Here is a 24,738-nt window from a genome sequence, read left to right on the forward strand (position 1 = left end):
TTTTTTTTAACATTTAAATTTGACAAAAATATTACATATTTTTTAGATCATGTATAATGTAGTATGTTTTGTTGTTAACGCTTCTTAGACACTTGCCACTTTTATGTACGCATGTAATTTAATTTAGTTCACATGAATTTAATTTATATAATGCCAAATCACAACAACAGTCACCTCAAGGTGCTTTATATTGTAAAGTGTAGACCCTACAGAAAATGGAGAAAAATCCAGCAATCAAACAACCCGCTTGGCCAAAGTGGGAAGAAAGAACTCCTTTTTAACAGGAATAAACCTCAGGCTGAACCAGGTTCAGGGAGGGGGTTAGGGGTGAAAAAAATCTCAGTACCAGTAAAAAAAAAAATCCCCTCTGAAGTCGCATCAATGGTTTGACCCATTTGCTAAAAGTTATGTTCATGTTTGTTGCATATCTTTTAAAAGACTGATATGTTTTCAGCTCGGAGTCAGTGACAGCTGTGCAAATGTAAATCTCAAACTCCATGAGGCAATTTTTTTCAGATTTGACACAAACTGACACAGGCATGAACTAGTTATGGTGATTATGGTCAAGGTCATTGTGACCTTACAAAACATGTGCAAAATTATTGGTAGAACTGCAGAGCCTGTTACTTGAGAATATGACCCAGGTTATTCTGTAATAGGTTCAAAAGATGTATCCTATAGAAATACACTCACTAAATGTCTGTGTGCAGGTGTGCCTGCTGAAAATATGGCAGTGCAGAAAAGATAAGACTGCAGCTCTGTAAACCTACAGTGTGTCTAAGTGAGTGACTTATGTAATTTTTCACAGAAAAAAGGTGTTGAGTTGTTTTCACATCCTTTCAGAGAGAATCAAGACTTCTACTGCATATAGTGTGGAGTAGGTAGAAGTTACTGTAAATGAAGCACTTACACTTAACTTACACTTTGTTATGTGCTCCCATTCAGCAGCTCCTTAACAAAAATAAAAATTTAAAAAATCACCCATTCCCATGGTAGCGCGTCAATGTATTTAGGCATGTGGAAATGGTCAAGACAACTTGCAAGAGCAGTTGTCCCCTAAGAAGGGGGATTTAATGTAACTTTGAACATGGTATCCTTGCTGGTGCCAGAGTGATCTGAGAGTTTCAGTAACTACTGATGTATTGGGATTTTCCCCACACAGGCATCAATAGAGTTTACTGAAAATGATTGGAGAAAGAGAAAATATCCAGTGAGCAGCAGGTCTCTATGTGAAAATGTGCTTTTGATGCCAGAGGCCAAATTGCTTCTCCCGATAGGAAAAGACGATAATTCAAATAACAACTTGTTACAACCAAACTATGGAGAAATACAAGACATCTACCTTTGAAGTAGATGGGCTACAGCAGCAGAAGACCTCATCGGGTGCCAGGTTTGTCAAGGCTAAAATTCACATGGGCTCACTAAAATTGGAAAAAGGTTTCCTGGTCTGCTAAGTTTCGATTTCAACATTCGGATGGCAGGGTCAAAATCTGGCTGGAAACATAAATCCATCCTGTTATATCAACAGTTCCAGCTGGTGGTGGTGCAGTAATGATGTGGGGGATCTTTTCTTGGAACATTTGGGGCCCCAGCTGAGCATCGTTTAAACACCACAGCCTACGCGAGTCACTGATCATGTCCATCCCTTTTTGACCACAGTCTGTGGGGATGCAGTGTGTACAATAATTCAAAGAGTGTAAGATATTTAGAGTAATAACAGTATTCATTAGTAAGCTCAAGAATATCCAGACACTTGAAATGATTAAATGGTTCTTTTTATTCTGCATTACTTATACATAAAGTATAAAACAAAGTACAACAAACCAAAATAGAAAATAAGTGAGAAAATGGGAAAGTGTACCACCTTAGTATTATTTTTTTTAACTATACAAGTTGAAACACCTCTGTAGCAATAAAGATTAATCAGTGGATCACACCTTCTTGGAGCAAGTTTAGATTTCACCAAATAATTAAAATACAACATACTAAAGTGTGCATACACAAAACATTGACAGAACAACTCAAGAGATGAATACAGTCTTAAGTACACTACTGATTAAATTTGTTCAGTCCTCCGTTCTTAGTAATTACAAAATGTATAAGCATCATGTTTATTTCACCAGACTGTGCAAGCTTTGAAAAGAAATTACACCGTCGTCGGGATTGCATAGTGTGTAAGAACTCTGACGGAGAAAAAAAAGAGTGGAAACCAGAAGAAGCCCTTGTAGACTTCCCAGTGAAGCAGGTTGATGGTAGATGGACACTGGTTGTCAGTTACCCCTCTGTATGCTTATTAGGTTTGTGACGCCTCATTTTGACAAATGTCTACATTTTATGGGTACTCTTCACAGATTGCACCACGGGACCAGCTGGTCCATCCCTGTCCTAGGAGTTTTGTTCCCTGAATATACAGTTTCAAACATATTTAAATCCCCTCCCTCCCCCACATTTGTGCCTCAAGACAAGATGTGCCTCAAGACAATTCCTTCTTGTGCTTGGCTGAGTCATGCAAACATTCTGCTGCAACTGTAGGATGCAGTGTTAAAGCTAAGATGAAGAGCTATTCGTTTTTTTAATATATATATGTGTGTGTGTGTGGGGGGGGGGGGGGGATTTGAAACTAGGCAAAAACAAGTATCAAGCTGTAAAATTACATTACATACTTAATGTAACATTGAACGGGGATAAAGTTCACACATTAGAAACCTGCTGTTAAGTACCACCAGTGCAAAGTGCAGTCATTAAATGATTATCATTCCCAGTTATGTTAAAGTTGTTTCTAAAATGTTTGGCATGACTGAATGTTATAATAAAACTACAGCAAAAGTCCAAACAGAACAAAAAACCCCCCAAAAAAACAATTACTATATACATGTTGATATTCAAGGTTCATCACTGAAACAGTATGATCCAAAACAAACAAACTTTTACTTCTCTGAGGAGCACAAGGAGAAGCACGAGTTCGCAGGAATCCAACTACAGTTTGCAAATATATCTAGCTGCTTTTTATTTATTTTTTTTTACCCATTTTTCTGCATTACCTTTCATTATCAACCAAAGATGTTTTAAATCTGGCTAAGCTCTGCAGATGGATTCACAAGTGCTTCTAAAAATCCAGTGACTGAACACAGAAAATAATCCAGATACATAATGATGGTACTAACAGCATTGCTTTTGCCATTCAGAGTTAACTATTTACAAAGTTGCACAAAGACAAAACACAGTTTGAATGAACCTTCTAGCGGTGAGGGGAGAAACGGGCTGAACTTTTACATACTTGCTCTATTGTGTAAAGTAAACTTAGAGGGGCATGGCTCTTTTGCAAGTATGATGGTAATGGATTATATATGAACACTTGTGGGGCCTGCTTTTTCTTACAAAATAACCTGGTAGCCTGAAAACAGTCATAATATTGTTTTTAGCCTTCTCCGTAGACACTCCCCCCCCCCGCAGCGGCTGATAGAAAGTTTCCTGGCATTACCAGCAATAGTCCTCCCACTGACACCTCAAAAGTCCTCAGCCAAGATTCATCACACACATGCTCCTGAACCATTTATAATGCCTCATTGTTATAATAAAATAGAGATTTTTTTTGTGAAAGTGCAATGTTAAATTCATCCTGACTAATAATGCTTTAAAGTTATTTACCTTTATCCTCCATTACATAGCTAGTGTACCACTTCGAAACTGTTAAACTGTATTTACAATCTTCTTTCTGCTACTGTTGTAATCTCCCTGTTGGGTTCTTTATCTACAAACCATCAACCGAGAGAGCTGAGTAAGCATCTATACATTTTTACAATTAAAAATATCTATACAGTTACGTACAGTATCTAAAATAAAAGGAGGCCCTTGTAAGTACAGTACAGAATACGGCCTCTTTCATCTTTTGCTTTGATCCCTTTGGATATCTACCAGGATTTCAACTACTATTCAGACCCAAAGGAGAATCAACAGCCGTTCAGGGTAAAGTCTTAAAAATTAAGTTAGGAATGTATGGCTGTTTGAAAGTTTTATAAGGCAAGAAATATATTAGGGCAGGAAAATCTATTTGGCTTCATTATTAAGGGAAAAAAAAGCATTTTAAGTAATGTCCACAGACTTGCTGTTATTTTCACAGTTTGCCCTCTTATTCATCTGTATTAGTGATAAATGACGAGGGCTCAGCAGATGCGTTTGTGTGCGTCTGAAATGTAAAAATATTTCAAGTTGCAGATTGAAGTGCAGTTGCGGTGCGTAGACACAAAAGGGAAGGTTTTTGTGGTAACGGCCTGTTGTATGTGTTGTTCCGTCCCTTCTGCAGAACAAAAAAAGAAAAGAAGCAGCAGGGACTTTTTCTTTTTTTGCTTCCAATGTGCGACATGCACATGTTACCTCTTCCCCAAAATTCTATATATTGAAAAAAAAACAAAAAAAACAAAAAACAAAAACACAGTGAACAACTCCAAGCATCACAGATCCAATCACAGACATGCATGTGGCCAAGATATGCTGGTGTCACACAGGGCTAGGTGTCAGTATATGTGGTTCATGCTTTTGCCTTACACCTCAACCAAGCCAGTAGCCAGATGGCGGGATAATGGCTAAAAAATTATTATTATTTTTTTTAAATCCCAGAACACCACCACAAGTGCTCACATGTTGTAAGCAACATAGATAGGATCCAGCTGGTCAGCGAGGAAAGAGTCACGAAGGTGCATGCGTTGCTTTTCTCCCCTGGAGTTGATCGGAATGACACCGGGGTCAACGATGACCACCACACCCACAATGAGGTGGTGCTCCTCCAGCACCACGTTGGTTATCAGAGGCACCAGGTCCAACGCATCCTGCTCTGAACCACACAGCTCCGACACCACCACCAGCAGGTTGGTCCACGTAAACACAGCACTGTGAGGCACAAGGACGAGGCACTTAACAGCAGTGTCACGATGAGGAATAATAATAACTAATCGGATATTACGTTGTGATGACAGCCTAAAATGTAATCTTTTATTAAGGCAGTGGGGTTCCAAAATTTATACACAAAGGCTCAATTTTACTGCTTTTACCTTCATGTTTTCAAGGTTATTTTCTCAGTTGCTCTTCCTTTGAAATTAGTTCATCACTTCTTGTATTTCTTTCTCCCATAAACAACAACAAAAACAGCTGATTTCTAAATGAATGTAGACATAATATTTTCAATGATTATCTGCAAGGTTTATATTTCTATCCTTATTAGTACCAGCCAGGCTTTTTACTCACGCCAAGGAGGTTATGTTTTTGGCAGCGTTTCTGTGTGTCTTTCTGTCTGTAAACACAATAGCTGGAAACATTTTGAATGAATTCTGATAAAACTTTGTAGGGTCATGTTAATGATCCATTAAAATCTGGCTTAAATCCATGAAGTTGTTCAAGGTCAAGTTAATGATTTGTTGGCCGAGAATTGACAGGAATCTCAGAGGTGTGGTATGTTTTGTCAAGATACAGAAAGTACTGTTTAAACACTTCAAATATGACTTCATACGTGACCTCTGACTTATCCTTCAAAGTCCATCGATTCCTCTGTAGGTCAAAATGATATTAATGCTATATTGACTTTGTTTGCATTAACAGCATATAGGAACATGTTCATAACATGTCTTTTATCCTTAAAACTATGTTTGTAATTGTACTGCCTTTAATTGTGTTGACAACGTTTCAGAAATGATACTGTTACATGGGGTTTTTAAATATCACAATATACAGTGGGGCAAAAAAGTATTTAGTCAGCCACCGATTGTGCAAGTTCCCCCACCTAAAATGATGACAGAGGTCAGTAATTTGCACCAGAGGTACACTTCAACTGTGAGAGGCAGAATGTGAAAGAAAAATCCATGAATCCACATGGTAGGATTTGTAAAGAATTTATTCGTAAATCAGGGTGGAAAATAAGTATTTGGTCAATAACAAAAATACAACTCAATACTTTGTAACATAACCTTTGTTGGCAATAACAGAGGTCAAACGTTTACTATAGGTCTTTACCAGGTTTGCACACACAGTAGCTGGTATTTTGGCCCATTCCTCCATGCAGATCTTCTCGAGAGCAGTGATGTTTTGGGGCTGTCGCCGAGCAACACGGACTTTCAACTCCCGCCACAGATTTTCTATGGGGTTGAGGTCTGGAGACTGGCTAGGCCACTCCAGGACTTTCAAATGCTTCTTACGGAGCCACTCCTTTGTTGCCCGGGCGGTGTGTTTTGGATCATTGTCATGTTGGAAGACCCAGCCTCGTTTCATCTTCAAAGTTCTCACTGATGGAAGGAGGTTTTGGCTCAAAATCTCACGATACATGGCCCCATTCATTCTGTCCTTAACACGGATCAGTCGTCCTGTCCCCTTGGCAGAAAAACAGCCCCATAGCATGATGTTTCCACCCCCATGCTTCACAGTAGGTATGGTGTTCTTGGGATGCAACTCAGTATTCTTCTTCCTCCAAACACGACGAGTTGAGTTTATACCAAAAAGTTCTACTTTGGTTTCATCTGACCACATGACATTCTCCCAATCCTCTGCTGTATCATCCATGTGCTCTCTGGCAAACTTCAGACGGGCCTGGACATGCACTGGCTTCAGCAGCGGAACACGTCTGGCACTGCGGGATTTGATTCCCTGCCGTTGTAGTGTGTTACTGATGGTGACCTTTGTTACTTTGGTCCCAGCTCTCTGGAGGTCATTCACCAGGTCCCCCCGTGTGGTTCTGGGATCTTTGCTCACCGTTCTCATGATCATTTTGACCCCACGGGATGAGATCTTGCGTGGAGCCCCAGATCGAGGGAGATTATCAGTGGTCTTGTATGTCTTCCATTTTCTGATGATTGCTCCCACAGTTGGTTTTTCACACCAAGCTGCTTGCCTATTGTAGATTCACTCTTCCCAGTCTGGTGCAGGTCTACAATACTTTTCCTGGTGTCCTTCGAAAGCTCTTTGGTCTTGGCCATGGCGGAGTTTGGAGTCTGACTGTTTGAGGCTGTGGACAGGTGTCTTTTATACAGATGATGAGTTCAAACAGGTGCCATTCATACAGGTAACGAGTGGGGGACAGAAAAGCTTCTTGCAGAAGACGTTACAGGTCTGTGAGAGCCAGAGATTTTCCTTGTTTGAGGTGACCAAATACTTATTTTCCACCCTAATTTACGAATAAATTCTTTACAAATCCTACCATGTGAATTCATGGATTTTTTTTTCACATTCTGTCTCTCACAGTTGAAGTGTACCTCTGGTGCAAATTACTGACCTCTGTCATCATTTTAGGTGGGGGAACTTGCACAATCGGTGGCTGACTAAATACTTTTTTGCCCCACTGTAGTATTATGATACATTTGACCTTTCCAACTGCCTTTTTTCTCAAGTTAACCCCAAAATTTGTTATATATCTAAAGTCCTGCCAAAAGAAAGAGAACGAGCTGCCCTTTTATTTTTAATAAATACTATAGGATATTATTATATATTAAGCTCAGGTTATTTATGTGCAGTTATTATCTACTCCTACATTGTTAAAAACATTAAAGTGTGTGTCGGTGTGTGTGCATGCATTCGCACCTCTCAGCAATACTTCGGTGAGCCCGTGACACTGACGTTTCAATGTCAATAGGATGGTAGCGCAAGCCTCGTAGCTCCAATGTCTCATCCAGTGAGCCCACCACAAACAGAGCATCATGCCGATCTGAGCACAGAAATGCAAACAATATAAGCAACACCCCCCCAAACAAATTCAGTCACATTACAGCAAAATTTGTAATTGGTTACTGTAGGATCGAGGTTACTTTAGTTTCATAAAGTTTGTTTAAGTTTATGCTTTATCAGGTTTAAATCTGCAAACCTTGTTACATTAAACTTATCAGCACTATTCCATCAATATTTCTGAGTCCAGGTTTTAGCTCAGTTGTGGTCTATTTACCCCCGCTTGCATCCAGTAGCTCGGTCCTCTTCACAAAACCCAGGTATCCAGTTCTGGCCCATAAAGTGTGCGGGTCTCCGAAGCTGAGCTTGGTGTTGAAGTGATCAGCCTGAAGACTTTCCTCTCCGTATATGGTGTAGTAGCCACTGGCACTGTGAGGGCTGTTTACCCAGATCTAAGAGAAAGAAACATCTGTAACTTTCAGAGAAAATCTTCTCTAGCTTCAGGTGTGGTCTCGATATGCGTGTGTGCTGTGGTTAACCTCTCCTAGATGAGAATCGCCAAGTGGGCCTCGGGTCTCTGGATTCACTATGATCACCCGAACACCTGGCAGTATCTAAAAATGACAGCGAAACAAAGACACTAAATACAACTCACATGCTTTTCATTAAACCTCTCAAAAATTGAGAAAAAAACCCACACAGGACAGCGCATAATGAGTTTCACCTTGCCAGACTCCATTAGAGGAAGACTCTGAGGTGCTCCTCTCTCCACCAGCCTCACTCTGCCAAAAACACAGGCAGCGCATTTATAAATATTCAAAGTTCTAATTAATCTTTAACCTCACTGTGTTATTGTTTTTATTGTTTTTTCAGAAAACCCCCCCAGACGTGATATTATTTTTTATATTGATCGCGTCCAATAAATCCCATTTAGCTAGAAAAAAAGTGTAAAGTAAGCTTTTACTAAATACTAGCAAGTTTACTTTAACTAACTTGACTGTTCTCACCTGTCATGGCGCAGGGACTTCATGTCCACATACACCGTACAGGGATCAGGACCAGTGGTGCCCTGAAACACACACATATATAAAAGAACAGGTTTAAAGAGGTCCCACTTCTTTCTCATTTGATCTATGATCAACAGCGACGTCCTGCTGGTTGGTGTACCTGCAGGCAGATGGCCAGGTTAACTCTGGAACCAAAAGCAGTGCTGACAGCTCTGGACGACAGCCCGACATCCTTAAACAGTTTGGAGAAGGAGTGTGTGAGGGCAAGACGAGGGCGTTCCTCTGCTATCACCACACAGCTCCGCACACACGACAGGTTCACACCACGGGCCTTTAACAAACATGCAAATGATCAAACCCATGATGTTTTATTTTAAAAATAGCTGTATTGTTTCTCTTCCTGCATGTCGAGTCCTAACCTTGAGTAAATCTGTCTGAGTACCCAATCCCTTAGTGCAGAGCTCCATGACAGAGTAGGAGCAGAAGGTGTCTCTGATACGGTACTGACTGAGCGTGCTTAGCCACAGAGACAAGCTGGTCTCCAGCTCGAACGGAGGAATCAGGATTGACTGGTGACCTGAGTAGACACTGTGAGACAAAACATGTAGGTGAAAAAGTGGGGAAAGTGATACCTTTGTAAATAACCATGAAATATTGTAGCTGACGTTTTACCGTACCTGGCGAGGCACCACAAGACGAAGCCCAGACCACAATAAGGATCCAGACAGATGGCTATTTGGCGAGAGGAGTACAGCTCACATTGAAGCTTTATAGAGCGGCAAAGTGCGCTGACTGCTGCATGAGAGATCTGACAAAAGACAAGAAAAGATAAAGAATTAATTTTGTGTATGTTTTATAAAACAAAGTAAAGTCTTCCATAGATATCTGCCACTCATATATAACCAGAAACTGTTCCTTACACGCTTTCACTTTTTAAAAATGAAGACATGCTCCAGGTATGTGCATCTGTGACTGTACTGGATTACAACAAGAAAAACGACACCCTGCTGATTCCTGCTGGTGTTTTAATACTACTCTACTACTGCTGTAATGTATGAGACAGTGTACCAGACAGTCATTAACAAGTTTAAGATACAGCCAACACGAAATTAAAAAACGACCACAGAATTGATGCCAATATTTGGTTTAAAATAGCGCCGTGACAGGACTCAGTGTTTTTACAGTCTTTTTCATGTGGCAAAATCCATCCTGTAAAAGCCCCAGTCAGTAGAGGAGTCATATAAAAAGTCACGTGTCTCACCTTGACTCCAGTGAGCATGCCTGTTGTGGACACGCTGAAATCCAGATAAGCTATCATCTCTGCTGTGGGCGGCTTATAGATCTGTGGAGGCCGGCGGCGAGGAAGGTCATCTGCAAACACCAATAATGTGGGTTTTACAGCGCTGTGCACAAAGTAAACTTAAGATAATATTGAGCAATGATATAGAATAGGATCCAGCAAGCAACAACTAACTCAAAGTTCACCAAACAGGTGTCTATTCACAAATCTACCCACTGAGCAACTTGGATAACAATTGTAGAAAGCAGTGAAATGTCCAGCTTCCTGTTTTAGTGTCTCAGTGTTGCAGATTCAAACAGTCCACAATAACCGACGCCAACTTCATCTACGCTGCCTCGACTGCGACCCACAACTAATGAACCATGTTCCTGCTTTGAATCTGACACATGAGAAAGTCAAGCGCTGTGAACAACGTGTACTTAATTTGGAGTGTGTATGTAAATAACAAGAAACTGCAGGATTTAAAGTTTTGTCATATGTTAAAACTGAACAGGGGAAAAAAGTGTTTTATTTTCTCATTTTCTTTTCGGCGTGTTTGCTTATTTACAGCTTTCACGGCTGATTTATTTAAAAATCACGTTGATGGACCATTGAAAACTATAGCATAGCAAAATGACAGCAAACTGTTATAAAAGCAGCTCCCTCAGTCACAATGGGGCACTGCAGTGGGCAGCTACACACGTTTGCTTTTGCATCGGATGCCTTTACAGTGGACACAACCCCAAAAAGGATTTGTGTAACCTCCGGAGACCAAGTAATGGATCTTTTCCTTGTTAGGCAAATGTGTAAACCACCATACTATGAAGCTACTAATAAAAACAAAGAGTCATTAACCTTTAATTTTTGATTAATTTTGATCAACCTTCTGATAAATACGATAGTTTATAATAAACAAACTTTTATATTTACCAGAATATTTACCAAAATGAATGAACTGTGAGGACAGTGAATCATCTTTCTTTAGAATGCCTGACTTTCACATTACTGACTTATTATTCATAATTCTTTGATACAAGGATTAATAACTGAATACTAACTGCATACTTACATCTGAGTTGCAAATACTTGACGGTGTTTATAAAACATTAAAAATAGCTGGAACATCTCAATCATACCAACTGGCACCACAAGGGGGGGCCTGATTTAGCCCATGGCTTGTAACCAGAGCATCATGCAGTACTCAGATATGTTCAGGCTTGATTAACATACTAAGAGTATTTACTACCTGTGTCAATGATTGTTGGCCAGGTTTTAACATTAACAGAGGCAGCTGCCTCTTTGGAGCGCAGAGTCCTCATGAGGTTTTGTGTCGTAAGGATGCACGCAGCTTTACTGACCTGGTAACAAAACACATTTGAATGGGAGCGTGAACAACACAACAGTCAGAATCATTTTTGTTGTAAAATTGTGAGCAGCACATTCCATCAGCGGGTCGATTACAGTTAAAAAGTGGAAACTATGATGGACACTGTAACTGGACCCACTTCATGAGCATAATTTGCTCTCGGAATCAATGTAGCTTGTAAATGGAAATTATTTCAGGAAACTGGATGCCATAAAGATCTGTTAAAATCTAATGAAGCGCAGAGAGGCGCCAAGTAGTTGCAGAGTTATTTTTGGTGAAAGCATAAGTAGAAGTAATCCAGTGTATGGACGTGTTTTTTTTAGTCCTAATATCTACACGAATGAGATCCTGCTTAGGATTAAATGAAAGGACAGGCATAAATGCATGTAACCACATGCACTTACGTCAATGATCATGCGGACAGTAGGCAGCGTGGCTGCCAGGTTCTGAGGGTGCGGAGGCCTGACGTTTACAGGAACACATCCAGCATAGAGACAGCCGTAAAAAGCAGCAATCAAATCGATCCCTGAGGGAAAACAAACAGAGGAAAATCATTTCATAACAATGATGACGGAAGGAACGCTTAGACATGGAGCCGGAGGTAGAACCCACCAGGAGGATAGAGCAGCACTACATTCTCTCCTGTGTTGATGCTGCCTTTCTCAGTGAGCGCTGCAGCTATCTTCTCAGCTCGCTTATGAAGCTGGACACAGGTCGCTGTCCCCACTGTCACACCCTGAAGGACAGGTGACAGTAAGGTTACTATGTATTGTTTTTGTCAATCACATAGATGATGTACGGCATTTTGCAGTGTATGGACAGATCAGTTTGGTACCTTGGCGTTAAGAAGAATGTAGAGAACGTGGTCTGGGTCTGTCTGTGCCCTCCACTGTAGCGCCTCTGTCAAATACTGATGCTGTTATTAAATAAGAAACATAATTACACACTGTAAACTGAGGGTTTTTTTGTTTAAGTGTATAAAATATTACAAACCCAGCCACTGGGGGTAAATACAGGAAGGGTGGTGTTGAAAAAAAGAATTTATTAGGGTCTAAATTTAAAATAAACAAAGCGATGCGTACACTGAGTGTGCTGTCTGAGAGCTGTCTGGTATAAATGATCTGAACAAGAATTAATAGCACACTAAGCCAATATAGCTCTTATAGTAATGAACCCTAACTTAGGATGTGAAAGGTACATCAGCAATAAAAATAAAGGGTGACATTCATGGAAGGTGCTTATTTTCTGAAATACCAAAAAGTTAAAAACCCATGCAAATTCTTGCTTACGTCAGAACTGAACGAAAGCACACAAACTAAAACCACAATACAATACAGATTCGAGCATGACCAGAATAAACGAGGGTGGGGAACATGCCAGAGAGGGTCGTGATTCTTACCATTACGGTGGGCCACATACAGAGCTACATCCAGAGAGTGACGAGAGAAGAGAGAAAGAAGAGTCCAGATTTTTCTATAAAACTGAGCTCTGGCTGAGGTAGAGCCATTGTTACAGTGGCAGCTGAAATGTTTCAGTGTTTCCTATTTTAACACACTTTGCTGAGCAATGCTGTTAATTACATGCACAGGGTGCCTGCAGCTTCTGAAAGACTTGCATTTAGCTCTTGTGAAAAACAGGAGTTAGGTTAAAAAGGGTACGGTCACACTGCAAGAATCAGTGCAAAATTCTGATATAGTTCTTGCATACATTCATCCATTCACATTTTCATTTATTGCAGATTCCAATTAATGTGCAGTAGACACCAGAGCATTTCAACCAGTGCCAAAGAGGATGAGAAGATGAACATTTTATGGCCATTTCTGCCGGCAGTTTGATCGAAGCTTGGGTTATCAGATTCGGAGTTCGGTGCTCATAGTTCTAGTACCTTTCGGACCAGATCCTGATCTTCAATCAGACCGAGGTCTCTCCCTGCAGCCTGGGCAATCCTCTTTCCTGCCACCAGGTTTCCCACCATGACAGATGCAGGACCGACACCAACTACAAGACAAAACAGTCCGAAAGAGATAAAGTGAAATAAAGTAGGAGGCAAAAACAAGACAGGGAGGCCAGACCTCAAAATTATCAAAGCTGTGTGAGATCATCTTGACACAGAAACAAACAAAAGGCAGCATCGAGAGAAGAGCTTTGAATGTCCTTCAAGAAGCCCGGAGAACTATTCCTGAAAACTACTTAAAAAATAATAATAATAATAAAAATAATGTATACTTTATTGATCCCTGTGGGAAAATTCCTCTCTGCATTTGACCCATTCACTAAGTGAAGCAGTGGGCAGCCATTGGGCACCGGGGAACAGTGTGTAGGGACGGTACCTTGCTCAGGGGTACCTCAGTGTAGCTGTTCAGTGGATTCGAACCCCCGACCTTCCGATAATGGGGCCACCACTCTACCTACTGAGCTAGCCCTGCCCCAAAAATGACAGGAAAGCTTGTCTAAGAGAGTTCAGACTCTGTTTAAGACTGAAGGTTGTCAAACCAAATACTGAATTGTTAGAATAGTACAATCACTGTTTATTTAGATGCCATGCATGTTTGCACATTTCAATAAGTTCCTGCTCTTATTTCGCAGTTTCCTAGCAAAACACCTAGAAATGAGGGGTGACTTAAGACATTTGCAGATTACTGCATCTATATCCTTATGACTGCACAGCAGACCCATAGGTTTCCTACAAACTACATCTATAAACAGTCTCTGTGCTGGACTCCATTTAATAATTTATGCTAAATACGTTTAAATTATGAACCTCCTCACCGAGGCTTCGTTTGGCATAATCTTGTAAGAAATTGATGGGGATCATTTTCAGTCATGTTGAACAGAAGTTTGTGTCAGACAGACCTACCTGGCTGCTTCTGGCGGGGCTTGGGCAGGTTGGTGACACAGGTATGGGGACACATTAGGATATTGCAGGGGTGGAGATTGCCCTCTAAGAAAAACTGCTTTGTGTCAGAAATGTGGATGCCACCCAGCGGCGTTTTTGGTAAGGTGTTCGCCGGGACCAGAGCCAAGCAGTAGAGCCCCACTTGGTGGATGCTATCAATAGCCTACAGATGAAACCAAGCACTGAGATTAGCTTTGCTGGGTAATGTTCTATATGTCGAATGATTTTTCGATAACTCCAAAGACTGAAGATTATATTGTAGACACACTGAATGGAGGCTTCCATTCGAACGCTGTGGCTGAATTTACCTGAAGCACCCGGCTCATCCACTGGAAGCTGTCCTCCTCGCTGGCATCGGGCCTCTGCTCTGCCACAATTACAACCCTCTCATCATAGAACACCGTGACTGAAAACACAGCGATCCTGACACACACGAGGATACACAAACTCACTGAAGATTAGCCAGAAGACGTGGAAATCAAACACAAATGAGCAGTTTAAAGCATACAGAAAGTAGAAATACTTTATCTTTCAATAATCCCTTCAGTTGTCAGTGTGGGGCCTGCTGTGTTTCCTCTATACCACTAGATGTCAGTAGTTATAAATAAGATTTGCACTTGACCCACCAAAGAGCTCTAAGATTATTTTCTTTAATCCATGAAGAAGAGTTTTGCCTCACCTGCCACGGTACACAGTCTTGACCGGCTCAACTGCAAGAGCTGTGGCCACCAAGTCGTCGGCGTTGTGTCTCCGCCCGCTCACCATCAGCAGGCCTTCGATCTTCCCCACCACGAAGATGAGACTGCCCTGTACAGAGCAAGTGATGCAACAGCAGGGTTGTTATACGGTTAGTGAGAGAGACGAATGGTTTCAGGTTGCCACAGAAGTGCTCTAATGAAAGAGTCCTACTTACTGGGCCAACAAACCCCAGGAGTCCAGATCGCACAAATGGAATCTCTCCAATGGGAACTCCGTTAGCGTTAACCGGTATCACCTGGGCACGACGACGCAAAGAAAGAACAGCAAAACACACAAAAACAGAATCAGCTTTAACTGCGTCCCTTACTAACGATGGTGGCAGCATGTGCAGTTTGAGTGTTGGTTATTCTGCTTTCGCACCTCAAAGGTGTTTTTGGTGAGTCCAGGCAGGCCATAGTACATGTTGCCTCCTGCACGGGAGTTGATAATTATCTCTCCAATTTCATCTGTTTTACACAACTGAGGCGGTCCATCTGGCTTAACGATACACATCAGAGCTGGAGGGACAAAAAGGCAAAGTTAAGAAAACACGGACTTCCTAATTTAAAATGATTCCCTTGATAATTTTATCTTAGACGTATGACTAAAAAAAAGTCCCACTTTCATTCTTTGTTGCGTACATGTATTCAGATTTACATCCTTTCTGTTATTTTTGCAGTTTAAAAAGATTGACTGGATTGACAGAATGTGGGAAAGTGTAGACTTTCAGCTTAAATTTAATAAAAGAGTGTATTACTTGTTTTAACAATTAACAATTTTTATATTCAGTCCCCTATCTGAGCGTCATAAATATAAATGAACAAATTAACACAGTTACATCAAAATATTCATTTTAAAGACTTTGCTGAGGATCCTTTGCAGGAAATGGCTGCACGATGTCAGGAAGCAAACAGATAACACCAAAGAATGAGTTTCCTCCTTTGGGATTCTTTGTTGCCAGGCCTGCAAATGTTTTTTATATTTTGTGGTTCTTTATGCCTTCAGTCTTGCCTTTCTTTACCTTCAGAAACTCCTGGGTTTCATTTTAGCTTAAAGTACAAATTTGTCTGCTTAACCACAGATGCACACTTATGCATCAGACTGCCTCCAATGTCTAATCTTTGTTTTCTACTGCTGAGGCTTATGAGGGGCTTATTACAGGCTTGGATTATGACATGTCTGTCTCCTAGAGGTTTGATAAATGTTTTTTTTTCTCTTTATGATGGAAAGGATCCCATGATCACTGACCAAATTAGTCCAGGTTCAAGTACAACAGTGCATCCTTTTACCCCCCTCATTATTGTGCCAACGTGCTAATGTCCCTGCTAGTTCTCTGGTGGATATTGACCTCCACTGAGAGCTCCTTTAGTGCATGTTGTGGGTTCACAGATTAAGCTTTTAAAAATGAAATGCCACACTTGGAATCACTTCCAAACCTTTGACCTCATTCATTTATGAGGAAATATTAATGAATAGGCCGAGTCAATTTTTCGTATAGATTGTTCAATTACACATGAGCCCAGATAAACAGGGCACTATATATATATAAAAATGGCAGTTGTTGGTACAATATTTTAGTTTGACCTCCTAAGTGAAAGCTTAAAGTCTGCATATTCATTACAAACTGTAACATGAACAAGTGTTGGTATATAGCCAAAATAATAAATGCTGTTTTAGTGTTCAAAAACCCAACTGTTTATGTCATGAAGTCTTAGAAATAAACATCTGCCAAAAAACTGGAACATTTTATCTGGATGTTGAAAAGAAGAAGATAATTATTTGAATTTCTAATTTTCTCATATGATTATAATTTTATGATTATATTTTTGAACAAGCTTGTTTGCCTCCATTTTCTTGGAGACGTGCAAAAGGTCAAACAGAAAGATTTCAGAGCTGGCGGCAACTAGGCCTATTACATTTTTACACTATAACCACGTGGTTATAGTTAGTCAATATTGTAATCTCCTAATATGTATAGAAAACTGTTTTGTTTTTTTTTTAAGTGTAGGTCGTAATGGTCTCTTTTTTAGCAAATTAATTACAATCAAAAAAACAAATGCAAACAAAAAGCCGTTTATCATGCAGCTTTTCTTCTACCCTCACCTCCAGGCATGACGTGCCCCACATCTTGTACAGTCAGAGCGGAGTTCTTGTCTTCCGTGTTCACCCTGATGACACCGTGGCTCAAGCCACCCATGGAAAGGATGGCACGGGCAGGAAGAGGCGCACCAGGCACTCCGGATCTACACGAGTAGACAGTTCACAATCAAACATGGATGTTTCCATCTGTTAGCCATCTGCCTACCCTCTTATGAACAACATCACATATAAATTTCTGTCTAGTTGGACTGAAATACAAGCTGTGAAGGTGGCTTGTGTGAGACATGAAAGAATAGAAAGAATTTGGTTTTAATCTTCTGGTTTTGTCTTTAAGTTTTCTGTAATTTTTAACAACATCCAATAAGAGCAGTGAATATAGGTCAGTGAGTTACCTTCGTATAGCTACCGTCATGGCCTCTGGAGATGTGGCACAGGGGCAAATCACCTCAGGCTTCAGCCCATGAGACTGGAACTTGTTCAGGAAGGCATCGCAGGAAGACACTGACCCTGGAAAGTACAATTTTAAAAGTGTGACATCTAATTTGGCTTGTTGGAAAAGACCCAGTTTTACAAAGCAGCGATGGCTCGGGACATACTCACAGGGATTAGCACCATCAGCAACAATGAGCATTCGTAATGAAGCCAGGCTGATGTCTCTCTGCTCCCGATGAGCCATCATGGCCCAGTGCAGATCTCGGCACTTCACCAGAGCTACACGAGCTGCACAACAGCAGGAGTTACATGGAGTATTATAAAATTATAAAATTATTTTTTAATACACTTCATCTCAGAGTAAAAGATAATTTACCTTTATGGATGTGGACCCTCTGCACCCAGGAGAGAGGACAGGCTTTCATCACTGCATAGGGAACGCTGATCGTGTGTATCCTGTTCATTACAGCCTGCAATCAAACAACCTGATTACTGGAGGTTGCAAATAAAAAAAAAACTGGAAGGGATTTTTTTCCTTCCAACTTGACAAACAACACAAACAGTGAGAAACCCATTTTGTGATGATTTTGTGCAAGAAATCTTTCATTAGTAATTTAACATTTTACATTTACTAGAGAATTTATAGTTCAGATATAATGTGCACACAAATTAAGACGTTGTACATGCACCTAGCTGTATATGCAACCTAACCTAACCTAGAAATCTACAGCTAATGACACTCACTGTGAGAACTCCATGCCATAAGCCCATGTCCTTTTTGAAGTCCAAGACATTCACCAAAGTTTCCCCTTAAAACAGAGACACAAACACATAAGTGAGGTTGGCTATGTCTAAACAATCTAAACTGAGACATGACTCAAGTTGTGATTTGCTGTTATATAAATAATATGGAGCTGAACCGAAATAAAGCTTTGTGTAATGGATGATGCAAACACTATCCTTCTACTCACCCTCACAGTAATTGCAGGCCTGAGTCAGTGATTGGCAGTGGGTTAACATGGCCACTTTAGACACAGCCACGCCCACCACTGTGCCCTCCTTATTTGCTTTATACTACAAAGAGATGAAGCAACAGATGAGCCACAACACACCTGACTAAAATGATGCTTTAAAATATTTTTGGTACTTTGACAGGATGGAATAGGCTCTAAGAATGAAGCAGCAAAAGTAAAAATAATAATAAGCACAGCTGTGTTACCTCTATGTATGCAGGGTCAGTGTTAGCAGTGGGAATGTGCGGCTGCCAGTCTTTGGATGGTTTCGTCAAGTACTTTGAATCTGTTATCACCCACTTCATTCGAGGCCAGCCTAACAGAGACAGGGAAGATATGCATCACACAACAATTTCGAGAAATATTTAATTTCTTTAAAAACAAAAAACAACAACAACAAAACCTCACAGGTTTTCTAAAAGCCACCAAAATTGATCTGAATTAAAACCCCAATTCTCCCTAAAAAATGGGATGCTGAGTAATGTGTAAAAAAAAAAAATGCAATGATTTGCAAATCATATAAACTCACACATAACACAGAAAACATGTCAAATGTTTAAACTCAGGCATACAAATATTAGATCATTTTATATTTGGATGGATTTTGTAACATGTCTGAAAAAGTTGAGATGGAAGAAACAAAAGGATGGAAAAGAAAGTTATGCTGAACTGAACTAACTGGGTCAGTAACATGAGTGTGAATGGACTCAGGGACACTTCCAGAAATCACAGTCTGTGAACACAGTTCGCTGTGCGATCGACAAATGCAGTTTGAAGCTTTATCGTGCAAAGAAGCAGCCGTAAGTGAACATGATCAAGAAAAAAGTGCTGTCTTCCCTGGACCAAAGTGCTTTTAAAATGGACTGAGGCAAAGTGTAAAACTATTCTGTGGTCAGATGAATGAAAATTGTGTATTGTCTTTGGAAAACATGGATGCTGCATCATGTGGACTAAAGTGAAGAGGGACTATCTGGCTTGTTTTCCATGCTCAGTTCAAAAGCCTGCATCTCTGATGGAATAGAGCTGCATTGGTGCCTTTTTGGAAACGGTATCTTTCACAAGTTTAAAGGTGCCAACAATGCAGAAAGGTATATGCTCCCATTAAGACAAACACCTCCTTCATGGAAGGCCTGGAGACAATGCTAAACAACATACTGCATCTATTACAACAGCTTCATAGTAGAAGAGGCGAGGTACTGAACTGGCCTGCCTGCCTGCAGTTCACACCGTTCACCAAATGAGAATATTTGGCTCATCATGAAACAAAAAATAGGACAAAGAAGACCCAGGACTGTTGAGCAGACAACATTTCCTTCCAAAAGGTCCAGCAGCTGGTTCCTCAGTTTCCGGATGTTTATGGACTGGATGCCACACAGCAGTACGCACAGACCTGTTCTAACTGTTTTGATACGTGTCGCTATGAAATGTTACTTTTTCTCATTTAAAACATTTGGTCTGTTTTCCAGGTTCTACTGTGAATAAGAGTTTTTGAAATTTGCAAAACAAAGCATCCCAATGTTTTTGACATTAGTATTGAATTAGACAAAGGTTGCTTTTTTAAAAACAAAACAGGTATTCAGGACATTCAGGACAGAACTTGCTTGCTGACCTTTAAATTGTAGTATTTCGCCCGTGGGGGTCTTGGGTAGGCCTTTCAGGCAGATCTCACTAGTCAGAGCCAGACCAACGCCACAGCTACCGAGCAGAAAACCCACCTGGCTGATACCTGCATCCTAAACACGTCACAAACAGGACAACAAGAAAGCACTCAGATTTTTGAACATAATAAAAACATAAAATGAAAGTTTCCTGTGACGGTTTTTATACCTTGCGAGACAGCGGTACCTCAATAGGTACAGGTATAACTTCAGCAAGGAGGCATCCATAAAATGCCACCCAGAACATCCCGGGGTCACTGTTGGGGTACACCAGCGCCACCTACCAAGAAAGTTTAGTTGGACGTTAAAACAAGCACTTTCTGGGGCCAGTGGTCATTTTAATAAAGTAAACCCTCTTCCATATCAGTCGTTTTACGTAACAGGACATAATAGACATAAAAGCAGCATAGAAGCAGTGTGTGAAAAACTAAAAACAGTCTTTTTTGATGTTATTTTCAACAACAACAAAAAAAATCCTGCCTCCCACAGAGGCAGCAGCAATAAATTGTGATACAGTCAATGTTCATTGCAAATACACAAGTTAAAAATAATCATTTGCTGTAAATAAGTGTGTGTTTTCTGAGTGTGAGCTCTTACTCGGTCTCCTGGTTTGAGGATTTGCTCGTTTTTAGTGCCCAGTTTGTTCAGGAGGGTGTACGCCAGCTTCACACTGCGACTCCACAGCTTCCCTAACAGACAGATGGTAGATTTTGGGGGGGGGGGGGTTTAGCACCTTTAGAAAAATATAATGTCAAAGAGTTTGCACATTTTTTTTACTATTACTAGGTTTTAAAATAATAAACATATATAATGTTATCTTTCAGTCGTCACAATAAGCGTTTATGACATTAAATGACATCATTTTACTGACTTGATGACGTTATACTTCTCTCTTTGAATCTTGTGTCTCACCATAAGTCAGTGTATAGAGTGGTTTGCCTGTGATGTCGAGAGCAGTAAGGGCGGGGCTCTTCCCCTGAGTGGCTCCCCAGCGAGCCAGCGCTGCCTGCAGGGCTGGAGGCCAGTTACTGACCACTCCCAAAGGCTCCCCTTTCACTGGGATGATCTGACGGCCCTCTGGCTTGGGTGTGTTGGGGTCCGGTTGGGGCACTGTGAAAGAGAGACAACAGGACACTTTTGAGTATATTACAGACTAATGAGATGAGATATCACGGAGGTAAAACCGGTCCATGCGGGGTATCAGTTTCCTCCTACATGGTTTCCCCCTTTGTTTCCTGAGCTCTCATGTTACCTGCTTTTTTTTTTTCTTTTTTTTTTTAAATTTACTAATATATATATATATATATATATATATATATATATATATATATATATATATATATATATATATATATTATTAGGGGTGCAACGATACACAAAATTCTCGGTTCGGTTCGATACTTTGGTGTCACGGTTCGATATTTTTTCGATACAAAAAAAATGTTCATGCCTTTTTAATTTGTCATTTATTAAAATTATGAATATATATTTTAACTCAAAAGTACAGTTTTTAAATTTAATGTTGCTGAAACAAAAGTAATTAAAAAAATAAATATATCTCAGGGCTCTCAAAATTTCAAATTCCCTGGTAGCCCTTCGGGCAGGGACTCTTCAGTTTTTGGTAGCCCAAAATAAATGTAAGTAGCCCGAATAAAAAAGAGAGCAATTTTTTGATTGATGTTTTGTTTCCTTTACAATATTATACATTAAAGTATAATATTGTAAAGGAAACAAAACGTTAATCAAAAAATTGTTGAAAAACAAATTACAACATTGTATAAAAATTACAATCATCAACTCAAATACTTGGTTCTAATTGAACAGAAATTTCTATGAACTTGTAAGAACTGTGTAGGACATGAATCAGTCTGTGTCAGATCCTGAATTTGAAATTTCCGCTGAAGTCACGGGTAAGAGACAAGTGGAACCAAGATCTAGGCCATTTGCTTTTTGAAGTTTGCAAAGACTGCTAAATTTTGCCAGTGGTAGTTCACTCTTTGCAACATAGTACGCTGTTCTAAACAGATTTTTCAGGTTTATTTTTAGTATGTTATTTGCAATTGGTGTTTGTTCTGGGAAAGATATTGCAGACTGAGCAATAATGCATTTCTTGCATTTCTAATGGGGGCCTTTCTTAAAATGACTGGTCCCAGTAACAAAGGCGCTTGTCGACTCAGAAATCGAGAGAAAACCAACAACACACCCGGCAGAACATTATGTTATTTACACGGGTGCACATAAGTGGTCCGCATTCGCTGTCAAAATAAAAGACGCGCACCAGATAAGAAGTTGCAACGCGCGTTTGCGTCCATATAAAAGCACTGTTTTTGTCCGCTAGAGTGGGATTTTCACGGCACATTCCGCACCACATCTCTGTGCGTTCATCATTTGTTTGAAGCCAGCTCACCTCCTGCAACCACTTTTCCGAGAATACGCGCTTCTTTTGTGGTTCGGACTCCTTCTGACATTTCTTTGGAGGTGGAGGAACACCAAAGTAATTGCTTAAAGGAGCTTCTTCGACATCTTTAAGAGTTTTAAACAAATGTCTGTCCTCGTCCAGAAAATCTTATGTATGCAAACACGCGTTGCAACTTCATATCTTGTGCGCGTTTTTTTTTTGTTTGTTTTTTTGACAGCGAATGCGCAGCTGCGGACCACTTATGTGCAGTCCTGGTTATTTAGCTCATCATATTGCAGCCACAGAAATTCTTTTGTCCATGAAACCAGAAAGCTGCACTTTCTTTTTGCCTTATAGTCTGATTTGTCATAACTTTTACGTTTTGTGGTAAGCTTTTCTTTGGCTGTCACTTCTTCACCCTGACCTGTCTTATTTGGCTCAGCAGAACTAAAATATGTATCCTGCTGCTTTTACACACACACACATAACGGTCAGCGATTCTCTGCGCGATCAACCTCTCATATGTTTAAGCTTGCTGTGGGAGATTTCACTTGTCATGTTTGCATAGTAAGCTAACAATTGATAAGACGATGTCAGAGGAATTGGTGCACAAATTATCATCACTCACAGATCAGTGCTGTCGCTCTCTATACACAGTTCGCGCGATTGCAAAGTGAAAGCAAAAAACAAGCGCAAATTCAAACGCGACTTCAATATGTCACATATTGACAGTGGCTCACCGATGCCAATGACATAGTTACCCAGCTACATTTCCGAAAGAATGCAAAAGCATTGACATATATTTTTCCTTCCTACAATAGCCCGACGGGCAGGGCAGAGATAGATTTTGGTAGCCCGACTGGAAAAATCGCTAGCTCCGGGACGTCGGGCTAGCGATTTTGCAAGCCCTGTATCTGATTGAGGAATCACTCATCTTTGGAAAAGAGAGTTTATTACAGAGAAATGGCTCTTTCCAAAATAAAAGCTATACTATACGCTTCTTCTGGGCTATATTCTCAGCAGCATATTTTAGTGGGTCAGGGCTGTTCGGGGTTCTGTTTGTACAGTTATGTTTTGTTTATGTTGCCATAGTGACGGGTGACGCCCTCTCGCTGCAACGGTGTGTCCTTCCGGGGTCAGAGGGCGCCCTGTGTGTTGTTGTTGTTGCTGTGCGGTTGCCGCGCTGAGCAGTTAGCTAGCGGCAGTGTTCTTCTGCAGATGTCAATAAACGGCTGTGCTCCCTGGCTAGCTCACGGGAAGAAAGACCAAACGACACCTCCTCTCCTCGTTGTCTGAGCTCGTCACATTGGTGTCAGAAGTGGGATGATGGTGGCACCCCATGTTCTGACCCGAGTGACTTTGGTGCGCCAAAAGAAGGCACCTGGACATTTGCAAAGTGAAAGCAAAAAACAAGAGCAAATTCAAACACGATTTCAATATGTCACATATTGACAGTGGCTCACCGATGCCAATGACATAGTTACCCAGCTACATTAACGAAAGAATGCAAAAGCATTGACATATATTTTTCCTTCCTATGATAGCCCGACGGGCAGGGCAGAGATAGATTTTGGTAGCCCGACTGGAAAAATCGCTAGCCCCGGGACGTCGGGCTAGCGATTTTGCAAGCCCTGTGTTAACTTACAGGCATGGCCCTTTAAGGATGAAGCCTGATGGGAAATGTATTCGGGATGTGTGTAGCGGGACTGCCTGGTGTGTGTGTGAAGAGAGAGAGCGGAGAAGGGGGAAAAGTAACGGTTAGCTACAGAAGAGACGAAAAGAAAATAAATAAAAGGAATATAATAACTCCCTCGACAGCCAGAGTTGTGTCGGCGATGCTCGCTGTGAGTAAACTGTTTCAGCCCACTGTACGCGGTGTTCGTGCCTTAGAGAAGAAATAAAGTTCGGTGAAGCAGTTTCCTACGCCTCCTTCGATCTTTTTGCTAGCGGAGTTGACCTGTATAGTAAGCTGTTGCCGGCTACGAGTCAGTTACGGAACCTTCAAGTAACTGCCAGAGGTTTCCTTACTACGGTTCGGGGCCGCGGATCTGGCGCGGTAACACCTGTATCTGATTGAGGAATCACTCATCTTTGGAAAAGAGAGTTTATTACAGAGAAAAGGCTCTTTCCAAAATAAAAGCTATACTATACGCTACTTCTGGGCTATATTCTCAGCAGCATATTGTAGCGGGTCAGGGCTGTTCGGGGTT

At 40.7% G+C, this 24,738-nt stretch overlaps 1 protein-coding gene across 2 annotated transcripts in view; it reads right to left on the reverse strand.

Moving 5' to 3' along the window:
- Positions 1 to 1,775: 1,775 nt before the first annotated feature.
- dip2bb (disco-interacting protein 2 homolog Bb) overlaps positions 1,776 to 24,738 on the reverse strand; it is a 56,092-nt gene continuing 33,129 nt past the window's right edge. For both annotated transcript variants that reach the window (XM_080892370.1, XM_080892371.1), the window contains 31 exons: positions 21,043 to 21,240; positions 20,728 to 20,819; positions 20,300 to 20,410; positions 20,082 to 20,205; positions 18,679 to 18,788; positions 18,431 to 18,533; positions 18,204 to 18,268; positions 17,836 to 17,929; positions 17,628 to 17,747; positions 17,420 to 17,534; positions 17,031 to 17,170; positions 15,309 to 15,445; positions 15,103 to 15,183; positions 14,869 to 14,996; positions 14,498 to 14,612; positions 14,151 to 14,352; positions 13,179 to 13,291; positions 12,129 to 12,209; positions 11,906 to 12,029; positions 11,698 to 11,819; positions 11,174 to 11,285; positions 9,910 to 10,019; positions 9,326 to 9,456; positions 9,068 to 9,236; positions 8,809 to 8,979; positions 8,649 to 8,710; positions 8,366 to 8,423; positions 8,181 to 8,255; positions 7,919 to 8,093; positions 7,561 to 7,684; positions 1,776 to 4,887 (listed from right to left, as the gene is read on the reverse strand). In XM_080892370.1, coding sequence (XP_080748496.1) covers positions 4,635 to 4,887; positions 7,561 to 7,684; positions 7,919 to 8,093; positions 8,181 to 8,255; positions 8,366 to 8,423; positions 8,649 to 8,710; positions 8,809 to 8,979; positions 9,068 to 9,236; positions 9,326 to 9,456; positions 9,910 to 10,019; positions 11,174 to 11,285; positions 11,698 to 11,819; positions 11,906 to 12,029; positions 12,129 to 12,209; positions 13,179 to 13,291; positions 14,151 to 14,352; positions 14,498 to 14,612; positions 14,869 to 14,996; positions 15,103 to 15,183; positions 15,309 to 15,445; positions 17,031 to 17,170; positions 17,420 to 17,534; positions 17,628 to 17,747; positions 17,836 to 17,929; positions 18,204 to 18,268; positions 18,431 to 18,533; positions 18,679 to 18,788; positions 20,082 to 20,205; positions 20,300 to 20,410; positions 20,728 to 20,819; positions 21,043 to 21,240 — 3,815 coding nt within the window. In that variant the 3' untranslated portion in view covers positions 1,776 to 4,634. The remainder of the gene's footprint in view (positions 4,888 to 7,560; positions 7,685 to 7,918; positions 8,094 to 8,180; positions 8,256 to 8,365; positions 8,424 to 8,648; positions 8,711 to 8,808; positions 8,980 to 9,067; positions 9,237 to 9,325; positions 9,457 to 9,909; positions 10,020 to 11,173; positions 11,286 to 11,697; positions 11,820 to 11,905; positions 12,030 to 12,128; positions 12,210 to 13,178; positions 13,292 to 14,150; positions 14,353 to 14,497; positions 14,613 to 14,868; positions 14,997 to 15,102; positions 15,184 to 15,308; positions 15,446 to 17,030; positions 17,171 to 17,419; positions 17,535 to 17,627; positions 17,748 to 17,835; positions 17,930 to 18,203; positions 18,269 to 18,430; positions 18,534 to 18,678; positions 18,789 to 20,081; positions 20,206 to 20,299; positions 20,411 to 20,727; positions 20,820 to 21,042; positions 21,241 to 24,738) is intronic.

This window comes from Rhamphochromis sp. 'chilingali' (assembly GCF_963969265.1).
Source record: "Rhamphochromis sp. 'chilingali' genome assembly, chromosome: 9".
In the NCBI taxonomy this organism is placed as follows: domain Eukaryota; kingdom Metazoa; phylum Chordata; class Actinopteri; order Cichliformes; family Cichlidae; genus Rhamphochromis; species Rhamphochromis sp. 'chilingali'.